Below are 25,778 nucleotides of genomic sequence, written 5' to 3'. Positions count from 1 at the left end.
ATTCACTCCTTTGAGGGAGCATTCCGGGGCCTCCCAAGGCTCTGTAACCAGGAGTTTCATGTCTGGGTGCCATGGAAAGAACGTAGGCTGACATCAGACCCCTCTCCAAAGAGAACATTGAGATGACTAGGGCTGAGGCAGATTAGTCTTGAGCTCATGAAGAGACTCAATAATAATGTCTGGCAAGGCCAAAGACTTGAACAGCTGCCATATGGAGGGATCCTCTCCTGGGTGTGGCCTGATCCTCAACATAGGAAACCAAATCTCCATATCAGGGAGGCCTCGCTTTGAGACAGTAAGGGGATCAAGACTGAACTTACGTCCCCGGAATATCAGAGTCATGGAGGAGCTCCATTCTCATAGAAGAAGCGCACTGACGATTCATAGAGGCATGTGCCGGGGGTCACTCTTCAGTGGATCCAAATTGTGCATTTTGGCCATGCACATATGCCTACCAGAGCAGATTAATGAACTCTGGGATAAAGGCCTTAGTAGGCAACTTTCCTTCCCCTTTAGAAAGGAGACACCACATTTTTGGTTGTGGAGCCTCTACACCAGTTTGGTGCACTGTGCTGTTATTCCAAGGCTCCTGGGGAAATTTTTGCACCCCCTAATAGGCTCAAGAGCTGTGTGTCATGCCCCAGAGGCTGCATGGGAGCTAAACTTGAAGATCCCACCTCCCTGCTTCATTCAACATGGCACATAATGCAAGGGCAATCTTCTGCTGCCCATCCTTCACAAACAAGGCATGATATATGGATATTAGAGTCATAAGACTCCATCCCTTGCACTTTAGAAGCAAAGCGATGAATTTTGGAGACGTTTGAGAACATAGAAAAAAAATTCTGGAAAATCCAAGATGGCCAACGCTGGTTAATTTTAGTGCTATAAGACAACTTAAAATCATCTCAGGGCTGACCTCAAAAAACAGGATTTTAGGAGAGGAGGACCAAGGCCCTTGCTTAAGAAATAGCTAAAAACAGATTTTGAAGACTTCCACCCCCCTGATTTTTTCCACAGGCTATCACAGCCTTACTCAGAGACTATGTGCTAGAGAAATGGTTGTTCTGCTGGCTGCTTCAACTCCTATCATGTGCAGCTGTTCTAAGAGAGGGCCTCAGCCCTCAGTCACTTCACTGGAATCTTCAGACTGTCAGGCCTCCATGGACCGACCCTCAACACGTAACCTAGACCTTTCACAAAAAAAAGGCGGGGGAGACAAAATGCAGCCAGCACCATGAGCGCCCCAAAGGAAAGTCATTAACGCATAAACAGCCTGCGCTCTAGTCTATGACCAAGTCATAGGGGCAAGCAAGCACTAGGGGAATGGACCCTGAGCTCCACTAATCTTCAGCAGGCTGAAACAGATCCCCGAAGGAAACACCTGCCATCTGCAGATTTAAATTCTGCTCCTCTCCACACAGGCAGAGTAAACCCTTATCAAAAATGATCTCCGATTTCACAAAAAGACTGCGACTAGAGTGAAAAACTGCAAAACTATTGCAAAAAAAAAAAAATAGTATAAACTGAGATCAGAAGACACCTTCCATGCTGGCATAAAGAAAAAGAAACTGAAGGGGGCAGCAGACTCCTGAAAGAAGGAGGAGGTTTTAAAAGCTGTGATTTGCATCTTTCTGCAGTATGCTCACAAGAATGGACAGAGTATCTTAAGGTTCAGCATACCATTCTTATTGCACTGGAAAATGTATTTAGAACATTTTAAATAAATAGAGTACACCTATTCTTCCTGCTCCAAAAATGCAGAATGAAAAATGCATGTTGGGAACAACATCAGGCAAGAAAGAACAAATTGATGTTCTGAGAAAACTGGCTTCTTTGTAGTATTTTGATACTTTTATTGGCCCAGTGAAAGATAACATAACAAAATATAATCTGTTTTATAAGGTAAGCAGTATACCAGAAGGAATGTGGGAGACAGCCAATTATAGTACGCTCAAATTGGGTCAGTGAAAAAGAACAAAAACATGAGAGCTCGGTGAATGTGAAATAATACTGTGAGCTCTCTTTCGTGCATGTGAATATACAGTATATCAGATGATATGAGCTACTATCATGTCTCCAGTTCATACTCACAACTCTACTTTCATCATATTACACAAATATATTCATTTCCATTCTGGTGATTTCTCTGAATCAATTACATAGTTTAAGAGTTTTAAACATGATCCAAAAGGGTGAGAAGGGACCTACATAGACTTTAAATTCTAACTCCCTTTAAATATTCCTATATCAGAACAATAAAAGATATCAAACAATAAAGATTCAGCTCTTTCCAAAGTAATTATTTCTACTAGAACTTGAAATATGAGTGTATTTTACAGTGCTGCATTACTTTTTTCTGGTGTGTGGGTGTGTGCGCGCGTGCATGCATGTGTGTGTCCCTCCGTCCTAACATGGCAACCATAGTACTTGGTTCTAAGGGCTAGATTCAATAAGGACACCAATCGTGTCCCGACCAGTTTGCGACCACTTTGCAACCCAGACCCAATTCACTAACCTTTCTCCCGAGAGTATCCGCACCTGATCTGATCCGCACATGCAAATGAGAGGAAACGGTATACAAAGTAGGAAGGGCCTCGATTCACTAAAAAAAATTCAGGCATACCAACTGGGCTGGCCAATCCAAAACCAAGTGACTGCTGAGGACCAGTCGCTCACGTCCCTGCCGACTCTCCTGCCCCTCAGAATCAGTTTCTCTCCTTGCTCTCGTCACACACACAAAAAAAGAAATAGCGATACAGTGAACGGTTATTGGAAGGCATTTTTTCTTTCTCACCCATGGAATTCATAAAGAAAGACTTTCGGATGCCACTAGTAAGGCTCTTGCCGCCCTTCCCCGCAGTAGTTTTAACCCATGGGTTTAAAGCGGGGCTGCACTACGACATGTTCTGTTAAGTTTCAGAACATGCCGCAGTGCAGTCCCGCTTTAAATCCACAGGTTAAAACCACAGGCTCGCACTGCAGGGAAGGGCGGCAGAGGGCAGGAGAGTCAAGGCGGGTTTCGTGTTCTGTTCCATAGCAAAATGCTGTAATATTTTTAGGCCAGATTCACAATTCCTTTCGGGAGCTGCGACCTCCTAAGCCACCCCTCCCCCTTTGTTTTGATCTCGCTTGTGCAGGAGAGCATGCGCATGCGTGGATCACATGTACAGCTAACGATGATGGTCTGAAGATGCATCGTGAACGGTCTTCAGCGATCCATTGGATCGCTTGTGGACGTGTGTACGATTAGGTAATTTGCATGGGGAGCCTTTGTGGATCGGTTGCCTGGCAAGCCTCGGCCACGGATCGGTGAGTTTAGTGAATCTAGGCCTAAGTTCTGAAAAGATTTAACAAACTGGCAGAAAGATTAAGTGGCTGGTAGCTCAAATCCAAATCTACTAGGAGATGGATTACCAGTTTCCTTAGTTTTTGTTTATACCTTAGACAATTAGTTTAAGGCTGGGTTAGCATAAAAATCTGGAAGACTTACCTCATTCCAGTCCAATTTACAGATTACAGTGGAAGCATTGTATAAATCCTCAGGTGTGGCCAAAGGCATTTTCATTGTTTTTCTAATAAAATCTGCAGTGTAGTAAAATGCAGAAAAGGCCTGATTGGGAGAAATAAATAAGTAGTGGGATGATCAAGAAAGAACATTTAAAAGAAGAGAGACAAAACTAACATGTTGACCATTTGAAGTGCTATTAATTTGCCAAGAGACACTGGGGGATCATGTTACAGAATGTAATATGATACCCCAGCTAGTAAAGTGAAGTCACCTGAATGTGCTCCACCAGTCTAATATCAGATTACCATTTGGAATCTTCAGAACTGCTACCTCCAAAGCTATCTCTTTTCCTCTTCATACATAGGGATAGAATGTTAATAAATTTATGTTAATAAATAGGTCCCATAAAATGTGCTGCCATGTTCCCTGGCCATCCAAAGTTGACTTCCTCTCATGGACATGGTAATGCATCTGCTAAGTCCTATGTAAGGTGATGCAAATTACATCCAAGTGTTCACATGTGCAGAGCATTCAATTACGTGCTATTGTGCCTAACATATGGGCACCTTCTCAGCCCTTATATTGGTATTCTATAAAGTAAAGTAGACACCTACTTTTCTTTATAGAATAGGCTATAAATCTAGATGCCCCTTATACAATTACCCTCACAGCACCTAGCCTTCAGCAATACAAAAGAATATCTAGAGACAGGATCGGCACTTACTTTATGTACATACATGCCTATTCTTCCAGGAACAAACTTACATCTGCCTCAGGGTATATATGAATGTATCTACCTACTTACCCTGGAGTAATAGTATGGGCACCTAAATTGCCTTTATAAATAAGACCTAGCATGATTTTTAAAGGTGCTAAGAACATAAGAATTGCTGCTGCTGGGTCAGACCAGTGGTCCATCGTGCCCAGCAGTCCGCTCACGTGGTAGCCCTCTGGTCAAAGACCAGAACCATAACTGAGACTAGCCCTACCAGTGTACGTTCTGGTTCAGCAGGAACTTGTCTAACTTTGTCTTGAATCCTTGGAGGTGTTTTCCCCTATGACAGACTGCGGAAAAGCGTTCCAGTTTTCTACCACTCTCTGGGTGAAGAAGAACTTCCTTACGTTCGTACGGAATCTATCCCCTTTCAATTTTAGAAAGTGCCCTCTCGTTCTCCCTACCTGCTCCTAATATAAACCCTACCCCCGGAAGTGTTCTTTCTACAGCACTTCCTCTTCCCGTATAGACAGGACGCTGCAGAAAGAACACTCAAGCAGGCCCAAGGCGGGAGGCTGGCTTCGTGTTGGCTGCCCGAAGATTTTAAAATTTCAGAGGCGGGGAGGTGGGAGTTGGGACTCAAGGCAGTTTAAAATGGGCGCAGCTGTTGCGTGCGCCTATAAAAAAGAAAAATAAACCCTGAACCAAGCTTCTTCCCCCTCAACTGCCCCCCACCACATAAGACTGGTGGTCTAGTGGGCCATCCTCCCCTCCCACGGGATGCACTGGGAGGGAGGGGCCTAACACTCTGATTGGCCCAGGCGCCTAAGGCCCCTCCTAATCAGGACCTTAGGCCCTTCCCCGGTGCATCCTAGAATCGGTGAATCCTAAACAAAAAGGTACAGGGGAGGGGGGATCAGATGGCCCACTAGATTACGAGGCTTGGTGTGGTGGGGGCTGTACAGAGGGGGGAAGTGAGGTCAGAGGGGGGATGGCCTGCTATACCAACAGGCTTGTGTGGTGGGGAGGCTTTAAAAAAAAAAAAATAGGCGTAGCTCTTGTATGTATGCTGTGCACACACAACAGCTGCACCCATTTAAAAAAGTAGTCCCTGCTCTCCCTGGTTGAGAGTTCAGGCAGGGGGAGCATGGACTGCTTTTTGGATTTTTTGAAGGCAAGCAGACAGGCAGGATGAGCTGTGCTAGCGATTTTTCTTCTGAGCAAGGCTCCACTTTACCGGTGATTTTCCACGCACATAGTATGCATATACACGCTATTGTGCTGAGAATTGCCTGTAAAACAAAAATCGCTCCCACCATGATATTTTTTTTAACGTAGTGTCGGAGCTTAGAGAATCTGGTCCTAAGTTCAGTATGGCCCCATCCCATATAGGTTTCATTGCCAACTGCTGGAACTGTTCTTGTAGAGAATCTACAATCTCCCTACTTCTCGGAGTTCCACAAAAGGGATACCCCAATCAGCATCTGACATAATAAAATTATCTATTAGTAGAACTTCCCCTTTTACAACTATGTTTTGAATGTCTTCTATTAAATCTCTGTCCACTTCTTCCATCTGTGAAGGAGGCCTTTATATCACACCAATGTAAATATATTTTCCATTCCCTCTTTCCAGTTTGAGCCACAGTGCCTCTTCCTTACCCTGTAGATACTGCAATTATGTGGCTTTAATATGATCTTTAACATATAATGCCACCCCTCCTTCTTTTCTTTTTTACCCTGTCTTTCATGTGCAGAATATAGCCTGGTATAGTCATGATTCTCCGTGAATTACATCTCTATGATCGCCACTAAATCCAACTCAGCCTCTTTCATCACAGCGTCTAGAATAGATTCAGAACCTTGTATCCCATACTTTGATTTATCTTCAAAATGACTACTATTGTTGCCTTTTTTTTTTTTTGAGGGGGGGGGAAGATATCAGGATGGAGGGCACCCAGAACCCATCTTGCTGCTACCTGGAAGCTAACCAGGTACCAGCGAATATTTAGATAGGTGCCCTGTTAGTTCCATGGCTAAAGATAGGAGAGCCTTTTTGCATAAATCATGATTTACATTATTACATTTACATTTATGCGGAGGCTCATTTTATTCATGATTTCTGCAGGATTTGTCCTAGTATTTTACAAAGAGACATAAGCGCCTGCTTTGCTTCCCAACCTACTGCAGGTGAGCTGTTATAAAAACCTAACCGTCATGGAGTCTGGAGATAAAGAAGGCCCCTATTTGTATCCTATTTATTAAAGGCACATAGAGAATAGAGGAGTTGCCTAATAGTTAAAGCAGTAGGCTGAGAACCAGGAAAGCCAGGGTTCAAATCTCACTGATGCTCCTTGTGATCTGGGCAAGTCACGTAGCCCTACATTTCCTCAGAAACAGATTATAAGCCTTCTAGGGACAGGGAATCCCTATAGTACACACATATAACTTTTCTTCAAAGATATGAGCTAAATCCAAATACCTTTATAAAATACTAGAACAAATCTTGCTGAAATCACACCTTGATTGTAGGCATGGACAATAGACTGCTTGAGAGCAGGTATAAATGCTAGTATATTAGTGTGATCATGCATATGATTCAGGTTCTGCCTGTTTAACAACTCAGAAGCACTCTACCAGAATAAAAGCAGGTTGGATCTTTCACTAACCCCAACAATTTCCAGAATTGGGAGGGGGGCTGCATATTCCTTCCTCATAGACGGGATGGAAGAATACATCACTTAGAGAAAAACCAGGACTATTATAAATACCCAACCCAGGGAAGGTCTTTGGTTCATCAGAGTACCAGCTATGGAACGGGACTAGGTTTGGCAGAGTCACTGGCTATTCCCTTAACACCAGTGGTTCCCAACCATGTCCTGGAGGATAAGCCAATCAGGTTTTCAGGATAGCCCTACTGAATATGCATGGAGCAGATTTGCATGCATGTCACCTCTATTATATGCAAATATCTCTCATGCATATTCAGTAGGGCTATCCCCAAATCTTGACTGGATGGTGGTCCTTCACGACATGGCTGGAAACCATTGCTTTAACATCAGTGTAAGACAGGGGTGTCCAATGTCGGTCCTCGAGGGCCGCAATCTAGTCGGGTTTTCAGGATTTCCCCAATGAATATGCATTGAAAGCAGTGCATGCACATAGATCTCATGCATATTCATTGGGGAAATCCTGAAAACCCGACTGGATTGCGGCCCTCGAGGACCGACATTGGACACCCCTGGTGTAAGAGGATTGAAAGTAACTTTTAACCTCCCAGCTGCAGCATCTTCTAATCCACAGAAGAGAGGACTTTAACTAACACAGTCATTGACTCTAGGGAACCAAGAGTGGGAATTAGCCTCACAGACTATAATGGTGCTGGAGTATTTTCAGAGAAATGCATGTACAAGGAATCTGTTTTCCACCAATGCCTACCAGAAGCAGAGGCAAAGTAAATGATGAAGTGCTATATAATGCAACTGGAATAGAAGAACTGAAAAGGTAAAGCCTCCTGACTAGTGCTGCCTGATTCAGGAAAAAAAAAATTTCAATTCGATTCGATTCAGACTATTGAATTAATTTTTCGATTCGATTTTCTTGCCCAATTGGGTGTTTTTTTCAAACATCCTGGTGGGTTTATTTTATAGCCTCTTCACCCCTTTTATAGCCTTTTCACCCCCTTTGCCTTCTCCTAACCACACTGGCGCCATGGTGTAAACAAAATAAACAAACAAAAAAGACTTTTCCTCTCTCTGTTAAATCCTAGCTCACGTTTGCGGTTTATCACCAGCTCTGGCAGGATACACGTTTCAAATCTGACATATTGTAATCACAAAACAGAAAATAAAATTAGTTTTTTTACCTTTTGTTGTCTGGTCAATATTTAAATCTTGTTGGTCCCAGGCTCTTGTTGGTTCCAGGCTCTTGTCGTCTTGCTTGCCAGGGTCTCCTTCTTTCTTCATGCTAACCATCCATCGGCCATCTCTGTCCTCCCCTTCTGTTTCCCTTCCCTCTCTCGGAGATCTGGCATCTTTCCTTTTTTTGTCTCCATCCACAGATCCACCTTTTCTCAACTACGCTTTCATCCAGCATCTTGCCCTCCTTCCCCACCACCCCAGGGTCTACCATCTCTCCCTTTCTGTTCCTTTCATCCCTAAATCCCATTGTCCACCATCTCTCTCCCTCTCCTCTGTTTTTAGACCCATTATTTCTTCCCCCCAAAGTCCGGCATATGCACGTCTCTTTGAACCCCCCTTCCCTCCCTCCGTGTACTTCTACACCAGGCCCCCTCCCCTGAACATCTGCACCCCCCTGAAGGCCTACACCCCACCCCTGAAGGCCTGCATGTCCCCCCTGAAGGCCTACACCCCACCCCTGAAGGCTTGCATGTCCCCCCCCTGAAGACCTACACCCCACCCCAGGGCCAGCCTGTTCCCCCTGAAGGCCTTCACCCCCCTGAAGGTCTGCCTGTCCCTTCTGAAGGCCTGTATCCCCCTGGAAGGCTGCACCCCCCAGAAGGCATGTACAAACACCCAAAAGGCCTGCCTGTCCCTCCCCTTGAAGGCTGCACACCCCCCCCCCCCCCCGAAGGCATGTACCACCCCCCCCCCCCCGGAAGGCCTGCACCCCTCCTGAAGGCCTGCCTATCCCTTCTGAAGGCCTGAACCCCCCCTGGAAGGCTGCACCCCCCCCCTACGAAGGACTACCCCCCTTCCCCCTGGAAGGCCTGCGCGTTCAATTCACCTAAATTCAGCAGCCTGCATAAGATCGCTGGCTTTAGCGATCTTTGCAAGCTGCCATACATCGTCCGAGTTGTCTTCTCTCTGCTGCGGTCCCGCCCCTTCTTGACATCAGAGAAGGGGCGGGACCGCAGCAGAAAGAAGACAACTCGGAACACGTATGACAGCTTAAAAAGATCGCTAGAGCTAGCGATCTTCTTCTGCAGGGCAGGTTGCTGAATTTAGGTAAATTACTGTGGGGAAGCCACTTCCCGACTGACCCTCCCCATTCGCCCTCTAAAGCAGGAGTGGCAGGCCAGCAAGAGGCAGCGCTGCCGCTCCTACTTTAGGGGCGAGGGTCAGTCAATGAATGGGGAGGCCGATTTTTTGGATGGGGTAAATCGATTTGAATCAATTCACCCAAAGTGAATCGGGGAATCGATTTGAATCGTGAATCGAGCAGCACTACTCCTGACCATATATACACTTGGGGAGAGGGGAGATTTACATTAAAAACTGTAACTAGAAAAAGAACTGTGGAAAGAGCTCTCAGAACAATATATCAATCTAAAGACTTGTCAAGGAGAACTATAAAGACAGTAGGATGGTTACTATCTATTTGCTTAATTCTACTGTTATAGATAAGTGGTGTAAGTTGCTGTCCAAGTTATTTGGTTCTCCAAGTTGCAGTAAAACTTTGGGAAGAGCTGTTTCCCTCATATATGAAGATTTGTTCATCAGATTATGCTGTGTGGATGAATAACTTTTTATAGAAATTACCACATTCTGTCACTGTTTCCTGGTGAGATATTCTACTTTAACCCTGACCATCAAGAATTTTACATATCCATCTAAACTTTTGGTGGGAGAAAAATGACTATGCTAACAACTTCCCTATCCTGCTACCTCGTATGAGGAAAGACTAAAGAGATGGGGCTCCAGAGATATGATTGAAGTCTATAAAATCCTGAGTGGTGTAGAATGAGTAAGAGTCAATTGATTTTTCACCCTTTCAAAAAGTACAAAAACCAGGAAACACTCAAAATCACATAAAAATACTTTTAAAACAAACAGCCATACTGGGTCAGACCATTAGTTCATCTAGCCCTGTTTCCTCTTTCCAACACTAGCAGGTCACAGCACCTGGCAGAAACCTAAATAGTAGCAACATTCCATAGTACCAATCCAGGGCAAGCAGTGGCTTCCCTCATGTCTCTCTCTCCATTCACATTATTGGTAATATACTCTTTCCAGCAAAAGAACAATTTTTGCTGCATATCCAGATCCGATAAAAGATTTACATTTGCCCTCCAATTTAACAATTTTTGCTATGGGGCAGTAGCCTGAAGCATTCTGGTTATCACTGCATGCTCTGAGATCAAACTTGGGTGAACCTCCATCATGGACCACCTATGTAGTGTCCATGTATATTAGATAGATTGTGAGCCCACCGGGACAGACAGGGCAAAATGCTTGAGTACCTGAATAAATTCATGTAAACCACTCAGAGTTCCCTTGGGAGAACAGTATAGAAAATTGAATGAATGAATAAATAAATAAATGTACACAGTGATGAAGCGAGGGAAGTTGGTGCCTGGCATTGCCACCTCACGCGCGCTCCGCTTTTTCCTGCTGCCCTGACATCGTTGCACCCCTCCCATACTTCTTCACTAGCAGCAAGCAGGCTAGAAAACTTGCGCTGGCTGAGCCTGCCTTCTGACATTACCTTCCTGGTCCCGTGAACATGACATGACATCAGAGTGAGGGATGAGGATGGCGTGCGAAGCGCATAGGACAGTCTGCTTGCTGCTGACAAAGATTCAAAGAGGTAGTGGTAGGGATGAGGGGTGCCCTTCAGAGACCCAATCCATAGTCTGTGGGGTGAGAGTGATAATAAGAGAGGGGACGGTGCCTCCACCCTTTCACCCATCCACCCTTTGGTGACTGGAGCGGTTTGTCCCCCCCCCCCCCCCCCCCACTTGTTATGCCACTGACTGTACAGTAAATGCTCATTTGCATCATGCACACTTTCAGGCCTGACATAATTTTACAAGACCCATTTACACACAGTATTTTACATTTGAAAATTGTTTATAAATTTACCTCTCTAGAGTCATAACACTATAGGCCCTTTCATCTCTTCAGAGGATACCAAAATGCTAAAAGCATATTCATTAATTATTGAACAGGAAACAAGATTTTTAGTTGGAGGGGTAGTGGGAGGAGCAGTCAGTATCCTCTAAGGACAAATACTTACAATGAAGTTTCCTGAAACACTAGGCTGAAAAACATTATCAAACGAGCACTTGGTGAAGGTACATGTGTCAAACTGGAAGAGACTCTCTACTCGTTGCTTGCAGTCAACACTGTTACTCGTTCCATTCATGGTGATGTTTTGAGAAGGCTTATATGATGCAGGTTTCTCCTTAGCTGTGCAAGGAGACTCATAAACATCCTTCAGATGAACTTCTTTTGAATATCCTCTTGGCCAGCATGGGTTCAATATCTCCGTTGAAGTGCCTCCTGCCTGTCAGTGAAAGAGGCAAAAATGATTGTTAAATATGTATGCCTTGCTTCATTTTCTCCTCCTTTTCTATCACCATTTTCAGGATTCTCATCTTCTCACAAATATGACCACATCCCTTCTCCCATTACCCTCTGTTCTTGTATGTGCATTCTTCCTCTCTCTTTCAGATTCCATATGCGTTCTTCTTCTCATTCTCTCCTTTACTGTATGGCTCATTATTAGGTCAGCTAGTATTTCTAGCAGACCATGGATTTGCATGGAAAGACAAAACTAATTGTTTCCTATGTTAGATCCCTCTTGGCTCTGAATTCACTGGTTTTCTTTCTATTGGTTAACCTCAGTGAAAAGCAATAATAGGCTTACTTTTAGGGCAATACTGTACAAAATAAAAAAAAATTAATTCTATGCAAAAGTTTGAAAATTCTGCATTCATTGTCATTTTTGTGCAGAACTCCCCCCCCCCATCATAAGGTCTGAATCCTCCCCAGGCATGAATTCCTGCTCCTCAAGCTTTCTCAGCTTGAAATCCTTCCCCTCCCTTCATAGATTCAGCCTCTAGCTTTGCCTGCTTCTCCTGCAGCATACCACCCTTTCTGTTGTCCTGAGCCTAAATGCCCAGGACAGCAAAAGGAAGTTTTGGCCTGTTGTGCAATGTACCTCCTCTTTCTGCCCAATTATTTGAGGGAGCAAGGGAGGAAGAGTAACCGAGCAATTGAGTTGTCTGGCTATTGCTACTTTTGCTTTCTGATGGTCCTATCATTGACTGCAAAACATTCGGCATAAGTGGGAAATTCTATATTGCACAGTTGTGCAGGAGTCCCTCAGGTATAAGGATTATGTATTATACCTGAATCGCTTTTGAGAGCAGGCGCTTAAGCATCTGGTCCCTGCCATAGCAGAGAAAGCTATGGGTGTACACCTTGTATGACTGTCCATAAAGTCTCAGGTTCAACTGGTCATCAGGATTCTCAATATTTTCTGAGGTTTCAAAGGTGATTTGGGTAGAAGCACCTCCTAAATCCATTGCTCCAGTTGTTTGTTTCCTGGGTCTGATCCATCTCCCAATCCACTCATACTAGGATAAATACAAAATAAACATGCAGAAGTCAACCACTGCTAAATTTATCAGTAAAACAGTGAACAGAACTATGCATCAGGCAAATATCACATGACTCTCTTGGACTGTCTGCGAGTTGTGATGCCTTTTATCAGGCTCATGGCTTAACTTTATTCCCTAGTGCAGGGGAGAAAGCTATTGCTGAGGAAAAAGAAAAGTATTGCTATGTTATTATAGATTTTACTGTACAAGTCCCTATTGTGTTACACTGAAAATACTAAATCTGGTCACATACAAATGAATAAGTTAATTTCTCTGTAACGGAGACAAAGGCCTAGATGCACTAAAGTCAGCGATCATCGCTAAACCGGTTTTGACTGGTTTAGCGAAGATCACATTTGCCGATCCGATGCAGAAAACAGCTCACCATGTGGTTTTCTGCATGATCGCACATTCTCCGATCCAGACATGCAAATAAGGTCATTAATATTGAAATGCCATGTAAACTAGCTGAGCAACTGATGATCTAACAATGCTTCACGATGCACAAAAAAAAAGCGATCACTTTTAGCGATCTGAAAAAGCGACTGGTCAGGACCAGTCACTTATGTGTCTTACCGATAGTTCAGCCCTGAAATTAATATAATATTTATAACATTTATACCATAAATGCAGTTTTTACAATAGCAGGGACATATACATGTGTTAATAGCACGTTGAAAGCATATATGTTGAAGGTGTCTTATGTGTGCCGGTTAACAGCATAAAATATAAAAGAGAGAACAGCGAAATGAGAGAAGGCTAAAATTTTTGTTCCTCATGGTTAAAATATGTACAGGCTGGACCAGAATTTTATTCAGCAGCACCCTCATTTATGCCCTGCATTTACATAGTCTGATATTACCTCTCTGCTCCCTCCATACGGTCGCAATGGTCACATGCATATGATGTAACAAATTTGGCACATGCGTACATTGTCACTGTATCAACTGGACTATTCTGTGCATGTTTGAGAGTCACTCTCACATCGTTCAATCAGATGGGATCGAACGGAGATTACAGTGAACCTCTGCGCAAATCATTTGCATGCAAACTTGTTTGAGCATCAATTGCTGTTTCAGAATTGGCCCAAAAAATTGGCCATTGATCCACATAGTCTTACCGACCGTGTTTAGTGCATCTAGCCCAAAGTTCTCAACTTAAGTCACACATGAGGATTCAAAAGGAAATCCCTGCGTACCATCAAATGACTCCATCTTCCCCTTCCCCAGAGCTATCCCTTTACAAGTAGAAATACTTTACACAAAGGGGGCAAACACTGTTCATCTGTTTGCTACATTTATCTGGGTAACATCATTTGAACATTATCCTCCCATTAAATGAGCAAGAAACCAGGTAAAAAAACTTAAATCCTTCCTTAGCGTCTAGCTACACTGTTCTGCACAAGTAGATATTATCCTCTCCTACCAGCAGATGGAGGTAGAGAAAGAGCTGAGTTTTACCAGTATTAGCTGGTGGTGCTCCCTGGAAAAATCCAATATTTTCTCTACCTCAGCAGATTGTAGGTCATGCTGTCTGATGCTCCTGGTCCCTGCTCTGCTAGTCTGTTGGCCATGGCCGCTCCCAGATTATCCAATTCCAGACCTGGTTAAGTAAAGAACTTGGTTCCACTGCCCTCAATCATGCATCCACTGGGTGAGGCTTGTGGCTCGGTCCTATGAGACCCTGCTTGAGAGGTGTGGGTCACCATCCCCCCACCCCTATTTATGCTGCAGTGTCTGCAAGACCTGACAAATTAAAACAACTGTTGGCTCTGTTGTCCTAATTCTGGAAATGCATTGGGGGGAGGGATGTCAGGAGGGCCACTGGATCTGCTGCTTCTTCTCCCTACTCCAAAGCATTGGGACCTGCCTAGGTGGTAACGGTGGCCATTTTCTAAAGCTTGTCTTTTTTCTGCTGCTGATTCTCCACAACCCCTTCTGGGGCTCATGGAGTGGGGAGCTTTGCTTTCATACCCCTCTCAGGTCCACCTGCAAAAAGAGGCCCCCAATGGAGTTCCATGGGGCCACTGGGGTTTTTTGCCTCCAGTTTTACCCAAATGGTTAAACAAGCCCTGCAGGAGGAGGCTGGCTTCTTGGCCAGCAGTAGACTTCTACACTCATAGACTAACCATATATCCTCAGTACACCAAGCTAGGTTGGACTCAAGTAGGAAATTTGCCTTTTAATATGCTCTGTGAAATAACCTACTGTCAACCCTACAACTTGAAGATTCATTTCTGAATGTAAAAGTTGAGCTTAAAACTCGTTTGTTTGAACAGGCATTTGTTGACAGGCTGAGGATCTAATGGCTGCTGCATCCCAGCCTAGACCAATATATGTGTTAAATATTGAGATACAATGGGTTATATGTTTGTGTCTTTCTATACTTCTGTACTCTTTCGCTTTGCAATTTTTCTTTTTGATTTTGCTTACTGCCTTGCTATTTTGTAAGGCAAAGATGGAACAGTAAATGAAATATAACAATAAACAAACCCCGCTCCAGACTGACAAGAGGCAACATGTATGCAGCTCTGCTAATTGCAAAATGAAGTGTAAAGAAACACCAGTGGGAAGGTGGAGAAAAAGACATTGGGATGATGAGGGACAGGGAGGCAAGAGATGCTAGACTCAGGAATAGGTGAAGAGAGAGGGGTACATGCCAGATGTGTGTGTTGAGTGGGGGGGTTGGAATGAGAGATAGGCACTGGGACAATGGGAGAGAAAGGCAAGAGATGCTGGACTTAGAAGTGGGAGGGAAGATGGAGGAAATCAGAAGGAAATAAAGAGGGATACATGCTGGACCCCTTCAGGGGCAGGAGGAAGAGAAGAGGGTAGGAAGAGATGCTGGAACATGGGGAGAGGTGAAGGAGGGAAAGAGAGGGAGAGAGATGATGATCTCTGGGGAGGGGGTAGAAAGAAGGAAAGAGAGAGAGAAAGATGGTGACCTAGAGGGAGCAAGCAGAATGAAGGGAAGAGATGCCCCCTGGACATGTAGGAGGAAGGGAAAAGTGAGGGGTGATGCTGGAAATGGGGAGGGGTGATGCTAGACACATGGGGGGAGGGCTAAGGACACAGATGGGTCATGCTGGAAATGTGTTAGGGGGAATAGGGACAGAGGTGAAGAGATATTGAATAGGGCAAGAACAGGGACACAGATGGGGGAGATGGATGTTGGATGTGGAGAGAGAAGAAATGCCTGATGAATTGGGAGATCCTGGCAAGAGAGTTAAGAGACCAGAAGAAAGAAAGCCAGAGGCTGATACCAATACAGTTAGAAAAATAAAATGAAAAACTTTGTCAAAGGTTTTCTGAAAATCTAGATATACTACATCAACTGGCTCACCTTTATCCACATGTTTATTCACACCTTCATAGAGGTCAAGCAAGATCTCCCTTTGCTGAACCCATGCTCCCTCTGTCCTATTAAATCATGTTTATCTACATGTTCTACAATTTCATTTTTTATCAAGTTTCAAGTTTATTGATTTTTGATATCCCGATCATAAAACAAATATCTGACCGGTTAACAATTTAAAAAAATTTTAAAATAGGAGAGTAAGAACTAGTTATTGGTGTGTTAGAAAAATTAACGAAAACATATTAGACATATACTGACAAACATGAACGTGAGGAGAAATGGGAAGGAAGGAAAAAGTTACATAATATTAGAGGAAATGAGATAGAGGGAAGGGATAGGACATGAAGGACAAGGGTGCAAGGTATAAATGATATGCGCAGAAATGAAGGAGATCTTTTGGGAAAAGGATGAGTAAGTAAGTGGATATAAAAGATTAGGATTTGTTAAAGGCATCCTTGAATAGGAAAGTTTTAAGATTAGTTTTAAATTTAGGTAAATGAATTTCATCCCGAAGAAATTGAGGGAGAGAATTCCATAATGTAGGGGCTGTTATAGCAAAATTTGATTTCCTTGTATAGTAAGATTCTTTTAGGGAGGGAATGAAAAGGAGTTTTTGGTCAGTAGATCGTAAGGTACGGGGAGAACTTTGGGGTATTAGTAATTTGTCCAGAAATAAGGGCAGATGTGAAAGTTTGATTTTAAAAGAGAGCAGTAAAATTTTATAAGTTATACGGTGTGTAATAGGGAGCCAATGAGCCTCCTTAAGGAGCGGGGTAACGTGTTCGAATTTACCTGTTTGGTAAATGAGTTTGATTGCGGTATTTTGTATAATCTGCAAACGGCGGATTTCTTTTTGGGGTAGTCCATTTAATAATGAATTGCAGTAGTCTAGGTGAGAGATAACTAAAGAATGAATAAGGATATTGATCGAGTCGGTATTTAGGGTGGAAATAAGTGAACGAATGATACGAAGTTTAAAGAAACAAGTTTTTACAACTGTACTTATGTGATCATGGAAAGTGAGATCTCTATCTAGAGTAACGCCCAGTAATTTTATTTTAGTGTCCATAAGTAAGGATGTGGATTTGATGTAGATTGTTCCTGGTAAGGTTTCAGATTTTTTAATGGGAAGGAGTAAGCCACAAGATTTGGCAACATTGAGTGAAAGTTTATTAGAGAACAACCAATCACTTAGGATATCTAATTTAGTGTTAAGATCATTAATATCCGAAGAGTTTGAAGTATTGATGGGGTAGAGCAGCTGAATATCATCGGCGTAGGCGAAAATTGAGAAACCTAGCGATTGTGCCAGAGAAAGAAGAGGGGATAGAAAAATGTTAAAAAGAAGTGGGGATAAGATAGAGCCCTATAATTGTTTCCACTATTTTGCCCAGCACTGAAGTCAGGCTCAGTCAGGTTACCAATCTGTAATTTCCTGGATCTCCCCTGGAACCTTTTTAAAAAAATTGGCATAACATTGACCACCCTCCAATCTTCAGATACTATAGACAATTTTAGCAACAAATTACAGGTCATTAACAGAAGATCAGCAATTTCATGTCCGAGTTCTTTCAGTACCCTGGGATGTATACCATCCGGTCCAGGTGATTTATCATAGAAAATGACAAGGGGTCAAATTTGTCTCCATCCCCGCAGGAACTCAATTTCCCTATCCCATCCTTGCAAGTTTTGTCCTTGTCCCTGTCCCATTCCTATAAGCTCAGCCTTAACTTCACAAGCCTCGAGCACTTATGATTTTAAAAGAGTTTGAGGCTTATGCAGATGAGGATGGAGCTTGCAGGAATGGAGCAGGGACAGGAAAAGAACTCAAAGGGATGGGACAGGAAAATGAGTTCCCGTGGGGATGGGGAAAAATTTGTCCCCGTGTCATTCTCTAATTTATCACTCTTTAACTTGCCAATTTGGATTAGTACGTCTTCCAGATTAACCAAGATTTTTCAGTTCCTCTGCATCATAACTCTTGAAAACCATTTCCAGTTCAGGACGATCTCTTACATCTTCCATACAGACCGAAGCAAAGAATTCATTCAGTCTCTCCACTATGGCTTTATCCTCCCTGATCATCCAACGTTCCCACAGAGTCCCTCACAGGTTTTCTGCTTTTGATGTACCTAGAAAAATTGTTACTATGAGATTTTGCCGCTTTAGCAAGTTTATCTTCATTTACTTTTTTAGCTTTCTTTATCAATGCTTTGCATCTAGCTTGCTGTACTTTATGTCTCTTCTTATTTTCTTCATTTGGATCCTTTTTCCATTCTTTAAAGGATGTATTTTTTGTCTCTAATAGCCTCATTCATGTCACCTTTTAGCCATGCCAGCTCATTTCCACCCAACTGGTGTAGCAAGGGTGGAAGGCACTCCCCCTCCCTAGCTCTATTCTCCGCCCCCCTGCTCTCCCCCCTGCCGCGCATAACCCTTCACTTCTTCGAATCTGTTTACCTTCCCTGGCATGAGCAGCATGTACAACTTGCTGCCTGTGCTGATATTGGCTCGCCTTCTAATTTCACTTCCTGATCATGGGACCTGGAAGTAACATCAGAGGAGAGAGCCAAGGTGGCACGAGTAGCAGATGGGGGGGCAAATGAAGGCGCGCATGTGGTGGGGGAGGAGTGGAAGGAGCAGGTGGGGGATGGAGAGGAGGAGAGGTGTTGGTGCCCCCACCAAGATGGTGCCAAGGGCAATCCCCCCTTACTACACCACCGTTTTCATCTTATGTTCTTATGTGGCCAATCCAGGTCACAAGTACCTGGCAAGACCCAAGGAGAAAACTAGATTTTGTGATGCTTATCCTAGGAAAAAGCAGTGGATTTCCCCAAGCCATCTTAATAATGGCTTACGTAAACAGTGCTGTTGCACGATTGACATGCATTCAGTGGCTGCTTTTAAGGTGGCTGCCCAAAACAGCACCATTTACAGAATCTAGGCCTTAAAGCATGGTGTCCTGTGTCCTGGCCCTGACCCTGGCCTCTTACGGCGGACCTGAGATATAATTTTCAGACAGTAATAACCTTAGCACACCAGCATGCACAAAAAGTCTCTGCAGTTCTTTGAAATTTACTTTATTAAATAAATGTACCATATATACTCAAATATAAACCGACCTGAATATAAACTGATGTAACCTTTTTTCTCCCATAAAGGAGGAAAAAAGATTCACTTGAATATGAACTGATTGGGGGGGTTTATATTCAAGTGCCCTGCCAGGCTCTTTACCCTGTCCCCCCTCTCTCCCTATGCCTTACAATCCTCCAAGGGCCTGCCATAAACCCTGTTGGTCCAGCAGTAGGTCGGGACAGAGAAGAGCCGCTATCTGAATGGATGCCGTGAGATCTCGCGGCAACCTTGTGAGATCATGGGAACTCATGGCAGCCATTCAGATAGTGGCTCTTCATAGGGCAGGACAGTAAGAAGGTCGCTACTGCCCCAGGTTCACTGCTGGGCCACCAGGGATTTTTTTTTTTTTTAATTCTTTATTTTCGAACATACTCAAATACAACTGAAAAAATACAACATAACAGTATTCACAACAATAACACCCCCTATACACTAACAGTACAAGCAACTTAGAAGCATTGGTCCCCAATTTCCCCAAACTCCCCCTATTGATCTCCCCCCTCAATGACCCCTCCTACAACCTAAAAGAACTCCACCCCACTCTGTCCATCCCCCTCCCCCAGAAGAGACAGTTAAAATTCCCCACAACCAAGAGATCCACACTTCCTCTACATAAAAGAAGCACATTATACATATACAGAGTCTAAAGCACCCTCAAAGGACTAATCCCCTCTCCCCCATACCAATGTCAAGCTACTGGGCCAAGAGTATCCTTTCCCTCCACCTCCAGAAATCTACCCCACATATCCTCAAATTGTTGCCAACGGTGAGTTAATAAAGTAGAGTCTATATCTCTCGCAAACCCAACCCAATTTCTCTTTCATCATCATCAAAGTGGGCACCTTAGGGCTCTTCCAATAAAAAGCCAATACCAACCTGGCTGCCGTGAAAGCCAACGGGCCAGCTTGTCTTGAGTATCTGCCCCCTCCCCCTCCCCAGAATCACCCCCAGTAATGCAATTTCTGTTCTTACTCCCACCCGCATTGGAGAAGTTGCCCCACATATCCAAAGACTCAGTAATCCTGGGACACCCCCACCACATATGAAAGAATGTCCACACCCTCCCCAACATTTATCTATACATGAAGTATACATTTTGCTAAGCGGTGCTGGTGTGATATACCAACGCACCAAGAGCTTAATTGCATTTTCCATCAATCCCCAGGTCCACCTCACAGGCCTTTATATAGGAGGTCTTCTGGTTCTTCTCTACCTGTAACATTTGATACAAAGTCAAGATACACCTCCTACGCACCGAGCCCCAACATCAATTCAAATTGAGAGCAATGCAAAGCTGTAGGCTCCACTACTTTAGCCCTCATAAGTTAATTTTTCACCTGTAAATAAGGAAACAAATCTCCCTGTTCCAACTGAAATTGAGCTTGAACCTCAGGAAGTGATTTAATATTCTCTCCCTCCAAAAACTGGCCAAAGCACTGTAGCCCCCTACGCTCCCAGCGTTTAAATATGCCCTCCTCCTTACCAAGGAGGAAGTTGGATGCAAACAAAATGGGAAGAAAATGAACCTCCTGAGCCTTACCCACCAGATTCTTATAGCCCCCTTTCCAAACCCTCAACGACCACTTAGAGAAAGGATTAGCTATCCCTGTTAATTCCCTATCCCCTAATCCCACCCACGGAATATAGCATAATGTGCCAATTCCTCTAGGGTCCGTTAATAGCCCTTGTTCCACATGTACCCATAACTTAACTGGATTGGCATGCCACTCTACAACTGCCCTAATCTGTGCCGCCTGATAATACTTTTCCAAATTGGGAATACCCAATCCCCCTCCATACATTTAAACATGGCATACTGTGCAACTTTGGGATGCCTTACCCCCCCCCCTAAAGTGCCATCATCCGCACTACCTTCATTCTACCCATCTAAGAGAGATATAATTTGTCCCATCTAGCAAAATCCTGCACCAAGGAGAAAACCAGCGGAATATAGTTCTCGAAACAAAGAAGACCGATCATTTCCCATATGTATCCCCAAGTAACGGAGGGGACCCTTCACCCATCGGATGGGGATTGTCCGTCGTATCTCCTGGATTGCATTGGGTGGAACTGAAATATTCAAGATCTCTGTTTTGGTCAAATTAGCTTTAAACCTGGAGAGCTGCCCATATTCAACCATAAGGTCCTGGAGAACCAAATGTGACCGCTCTGAACCCTCTACTATTGCCAAATGACATCCGCAAGTAAAGATAATTTGTGTTCCTCCCCTTGGAGGTGGAGACCTGATGCGACTGACGTATCTTTTGTGCTAAGGGCTCGATCACCAGAGCAAAAAGCAATGTAGAAAGCAGGAAGCCCTGCCTTGTCCTATGATGTAACTCGAAAGGAGTGGAATAAGCAAGTGTATACCTCATGTACAGGAGAAGTATAGTCCCAAACCTGCCAGGGTTGTAATCTTCATCCCACCACATTGAGTACTTCCAAAAATTGTTTCAAACTTTTCCTATCAGCTTTAAGTCTGTCCCCACCCTTACCTGTGGAATCCCAACTAGGATTGATCACTAAATTAAAATCCCCCCCTATCACTACATGGCCCATCTTCACCTCCAATATTTTAGTCAACAGAGCATCAAAAACTGTCCCTGCTGAGCATTAGGCACATACAAATTTACTAATGTCACCCATTCCCCATTGACAACCCCTGTCCAAATAATCCACCTCCCCCTTCATCCCTCTATTCCCTCTCAGGTACCACTTTCACATGTTTAGAGAATAAAATCCCCACCCTTGCTTTTTTTTCTAATTTGTTAGATGCCCAGGTCCTAATAGGGTACTCCCGAAGCAGAATTAATTTCTCCCCAGCTTTCACAAAACATATATCAAAACCCAACTGCTTTACCTCCTTCAACAGCAGTTGGCGCTTACGAGGCATATTGAGTCCTTAACATTCAAACTCCCCACTCTCAGTTTACTAACCCCCCATCACCATCCAAAAGATGCTTCTCCCCAACACTCATCCCTCACCCCTGCAACCGTTTCTCCCCCCAACTTCCCACCCCCCACCCCATCCATTCTCCTAGCATACCCTCCTCCCCACCATACCCTTAGCCTCCCACTCTCGACTCCCACCATGGCTTCACGTAACTCCACCAACCCCTTATGCCACCCACCATATTCCTCCCTCCCATTCCCAACACATCCATCCATACTCCATATGCACTCCCCCCAAATACACAAAGTCCCCCACACTTAACCAACCCCATTCAAACTCTCACAGTTTCTTAAGAATCCAGAGACAACTCCAGACTCCCACCAAAGTATGATCAAGTCTAGTCTTCAGACGGCCCTCGACTCAGGTCCCACTGGGCTCTGCCTGCTTCACCTTAGGCTCTTTTGCAGCTGGTCCCACACTGGCCTGCACTCTCCTCCAAGGTGTAGTCTCCCTCCATCAGAACTTGTCCAGTTTTGGGGCAGCCTGCTTTCCCAGTGCGAGTGCCCCATGCGCCAGCAAGCCCTCCTTTTTCAACAAGGCACTCAGCTCTGCAACTGTGGTCACTCTCTTGTGCACGCCATTAATAGTGATAAGCAGTCCAAAGGAGAAGAGCCTCCGATATCGAATGCTCTTCCGTTTCACCACTTCCAACAGCGGACGAAACTCTCTGTGCTTCTGTAAGGTGATAACAGAAAGGTCTTGGACTATCTTAATTTTACAGTTTTCCAGGCTATGACCCCCAGATCTCTGGCCTTTCACACCAAGCGCTCTTTATCAGGAAAGTGTTGAATATAGGCAATAATGTCTCTAGAAAATTCACTCTTCTTTGGACCCTGCGTCCAATTGGCCCTATCCACTTTCAAGGTGCTCGGAGTGGACGCAGACCCTTCTTCATTGTTGAAAAGAAACAGATATAAGTCCTGCACCACTGCCATTGCATCCCCGAACTCTTCCGTATCAGGGACCCTCCTGATGTGCCCATTGTCTTCCACTCTGGAGTAACAGTTCAGTATATCGTTTTGTGCTTCCCCCATTGTGGCAGTAAGCGCTTGAACTGTCTCCTGCTCTCCAATCTGCTGCTCTGTATCCTCCACCCGCCCCCATAGGTCAGCGAGATCTTTCCAAATTTCCTTCACTGCATCCTTTATTTTTCCCTTCACCTCCGCCACTTCATACTTAATTTCAGATGCCCATTGCTGGAGGTCTGCCTTCGTGACAGCTGCAGCCTGATCCTCCTGCCGCAGTCGTGGGTAAGCTCCCCTCTCCGAGGCACTCTCCCCTGACTCATGCGTGGACATGCTGGAGGTCCTGTGCACATGGTGTAGGCCTCCTTTTTCTCCAACTGCCAGCCATCCTCTGTTTTTTGTTTAGACAGCATTCTCTGATCACGCCTCATACCATTAAACTCCGATGCTCAAATGTGCACTGCCAGAGGACTTTTACAGGGGATAATGGGAGGCAAACACTATGTAGAGTCAGAGCACTGTATCTAACCCTCCATCTTGGTCAGTGATATCACCGGAAGCCCCCACCAGGGAATTTTTTTTTTTTTACACTTTATTTTTATTAAGGATTTAAAAATTATATCCAAGAACAAACTTGTTTGGGAAATACAGAACGAATTATACAAACAGGAAATTCAAAAAATATAAATTAATCCATAAGTCTTTCTTAGACCACAATCAATCAAAAATCGAGAAATCCAAGTGAAAATAAAGAGGAGGTTATTCTATCTTAGAAAACAAGTATTAAGGCATGGCTTAACAGTTATCCCACATTTCAAATTAAACTGTTCAATAACACTAAGCAATCCCAGTAACCAATTTCTTCATATCAATAAATGCCCTTAGTTGTTCTGGGGAAAAGAACACATATTTAATCCCTAGATATTTTATCATACATTTACAAGGATAGGAGAACAGAAATGAGGCACCCAAGGAAACCACTTCAGGTCTCATGGTAAGAAATAATTTTCTTCGTTCTTGAGTTTGTCTGGTAATGTCTGGAAATATCCAGACCGCAAAATGGTACCTGAGAATTTCTAAAGAACATTTTGAAGACAGCATTAACATCCTGTTCAAACACAAAAGAAACCAATAAGGTTGCTCTTTCAGTATTTTCATTAATAGTAGATTCCAATAAACCCGTAACATTTAAAGGAGTATTAGCAGGACTTAGTTGTAAATTCACTGGTTCAGATCCCATTTCTTTTTTCTTTGGCAAATAGTAGATACAATTTACTGGTGAAATATTATCAGAGGAAAAGTTTAAAATTTTAGACAGATATTTTTTCAAAAGTTCAATGGGAGTCATCACCAGAGATTTAGGGAAATTCAGAATTCTTATATTCAATCTACGATTGAAGTTTTTTATTTGTTCAATCTTCCTGTTAAGAGCAATTCTTTCCTATACCATGCCGGATATTAAGTCGTCAAGTTTCTCTGTCTTATCCGAGACCTTTTTCAATTCTTGAGAAAATTCTACTTTTGTCCCATCCAATTTCTTACCCAGAATATCAACTGTACTTACTAATGCTGAAACTTCACTTGAAGTCCTTGATACTGAGGTGTTTAGTGTCTGGAGAGCTTCCCAAATGCTCTCCAAGCTGATTTCCACTGGTTTCACTAGCTGGGGAGTAGCCTCACCTGGACTATTAAATTCTGTCATTGTATGCTTGTTTGCTTTCCTTTTCTGTGTAAGGGATTAGTTCTTGTGTAAGAGAAAACTGGACGTGCAGGAAGGAAGGTTGGAACAAAGAATTGGCTATGCTGGAACTTGCTTGCAATTGCTCCTTTCTCTTCATTGACTTAAAGAGGAGAACTGGCTTTTTCTTCACCAGAAACAGCACTGGATCAGATTTCAGTACTGCCAGAAGCCAGAGGAGGTGGGAGGGAGGAGGATGACCGAGTCAGGGATCCTCCCAGTGAATTTGTCTCTTAACTAATTGTTCTCTTCCCACCCTGGTTAAGTAATTCTGTAAGAGTTAGGTTTCTGGTACTGTGTAGGCAGAGAGACTGAGGAAGTTCTCAGAGCAGTTTCCTTGTAGGTGAGAAATTTGTAATACAAAGACTGGATGACTCTCTGGTATCCTGTTTCAAGATTGCTCTCTCAGTGCTGCAATGTTTGTTTAAGCCAGCTTTTCTTTCTTAATATTTCTTATACTAACCCCCTCTTCTACGAAACTGCGCTAGCGGTTTTTAGCACAGAGAGCCGCACTGAATGGCCTGTGCTACTCCCGACCCTCATTGCATTCCTATGATCGTCGGGAGCAGCAAGAGCCATTCGGCTAGAAACCGCTAGCGCAGTTTCGTATAAGAGGGGGTTAATTTAAATGTGCAAAGGTTTAGCCGATTTCCTTTATTCAATGTGCTTGAAAGAAAGATAAAAAATACCTTTGTTTTATAACCTCTCTGATTGCTTTGGACAACTACTGGTAGAGCAGAGAAGGAGGGATAGTCCTCATGCAGGGAGGAATGCTTAACAAAACAGTAGCTGGTAGTTATGGATAATGAGCCTCTGGAATGCAGTCAGAAGAGATGCATACCAGTATTCCAAATGCTGGTTTTAAATCTTCAAACCTTTTAAATCTTTATAAACTTTCTTGTTAAATGTACTGAAGTAGTTTCATTTAAGTCACAAAAACACTGCTTTACTTGGTTCTTTTAGTTCTTTCACCGATTCAAAGTAGACTGCCACACAAACTCACGGACTTCACAACTGGTCAAGACATGAATTTGATTCTAGTCTGATAGCCTCAAGAC

General features: G+C 43.6%; 1 protein-coding gene across 1 annotated transcript in view; it reads right to left on the bottom strand.

Annotated features, from left to right (window-relative positions):
- ENTPD2 (ectonucleoside triphosphate diphosphohydrolase 2) overlaps positions 1–25,778 on the bottom strand; it is a 169,638-nt gene that overhangs the window by 37,107 nt on the left and 106,753 nt on the right. Inside the window, exons 5-7 of the mRNA XM_033959937.1 lie at positions 12,321–12,548; positions 11,204–11,473; positions 3,494–3,613 (exon numbers count right to left, since the gene is read on the bottom strand). Coding sequence (XP_033815828.1) covers positions 3,494–3,613; positions 11,204–11,473; positions 12,321–12,548 — 618 coding nt within the window. The remainder of the gene's footprint in view (positions 1–3,493; positions 3,614–11,203; positions 11,474–12,320; positions 12,549–25,778) is intronic.

This window comes from Geotrypetes seraphini, chromosome 10 (genome assembly GCF_902459505.1).
Source record: "Geotrypetes seraphini chromosome 10, aGeoSer1.1, whole genome shotgun sequence".
Taxonomy (NCBI): Eukaryota; Metazoa; Chordata; class Amphibia; order Gymnophiona; family Dermophiidae; genus Geotrypetes; species Geotrypetes seraphini.
Note: the sequence above shows the minus strand (reverse complement) of the source record. Positions and strands in the feature narration are given on the sequence as shown.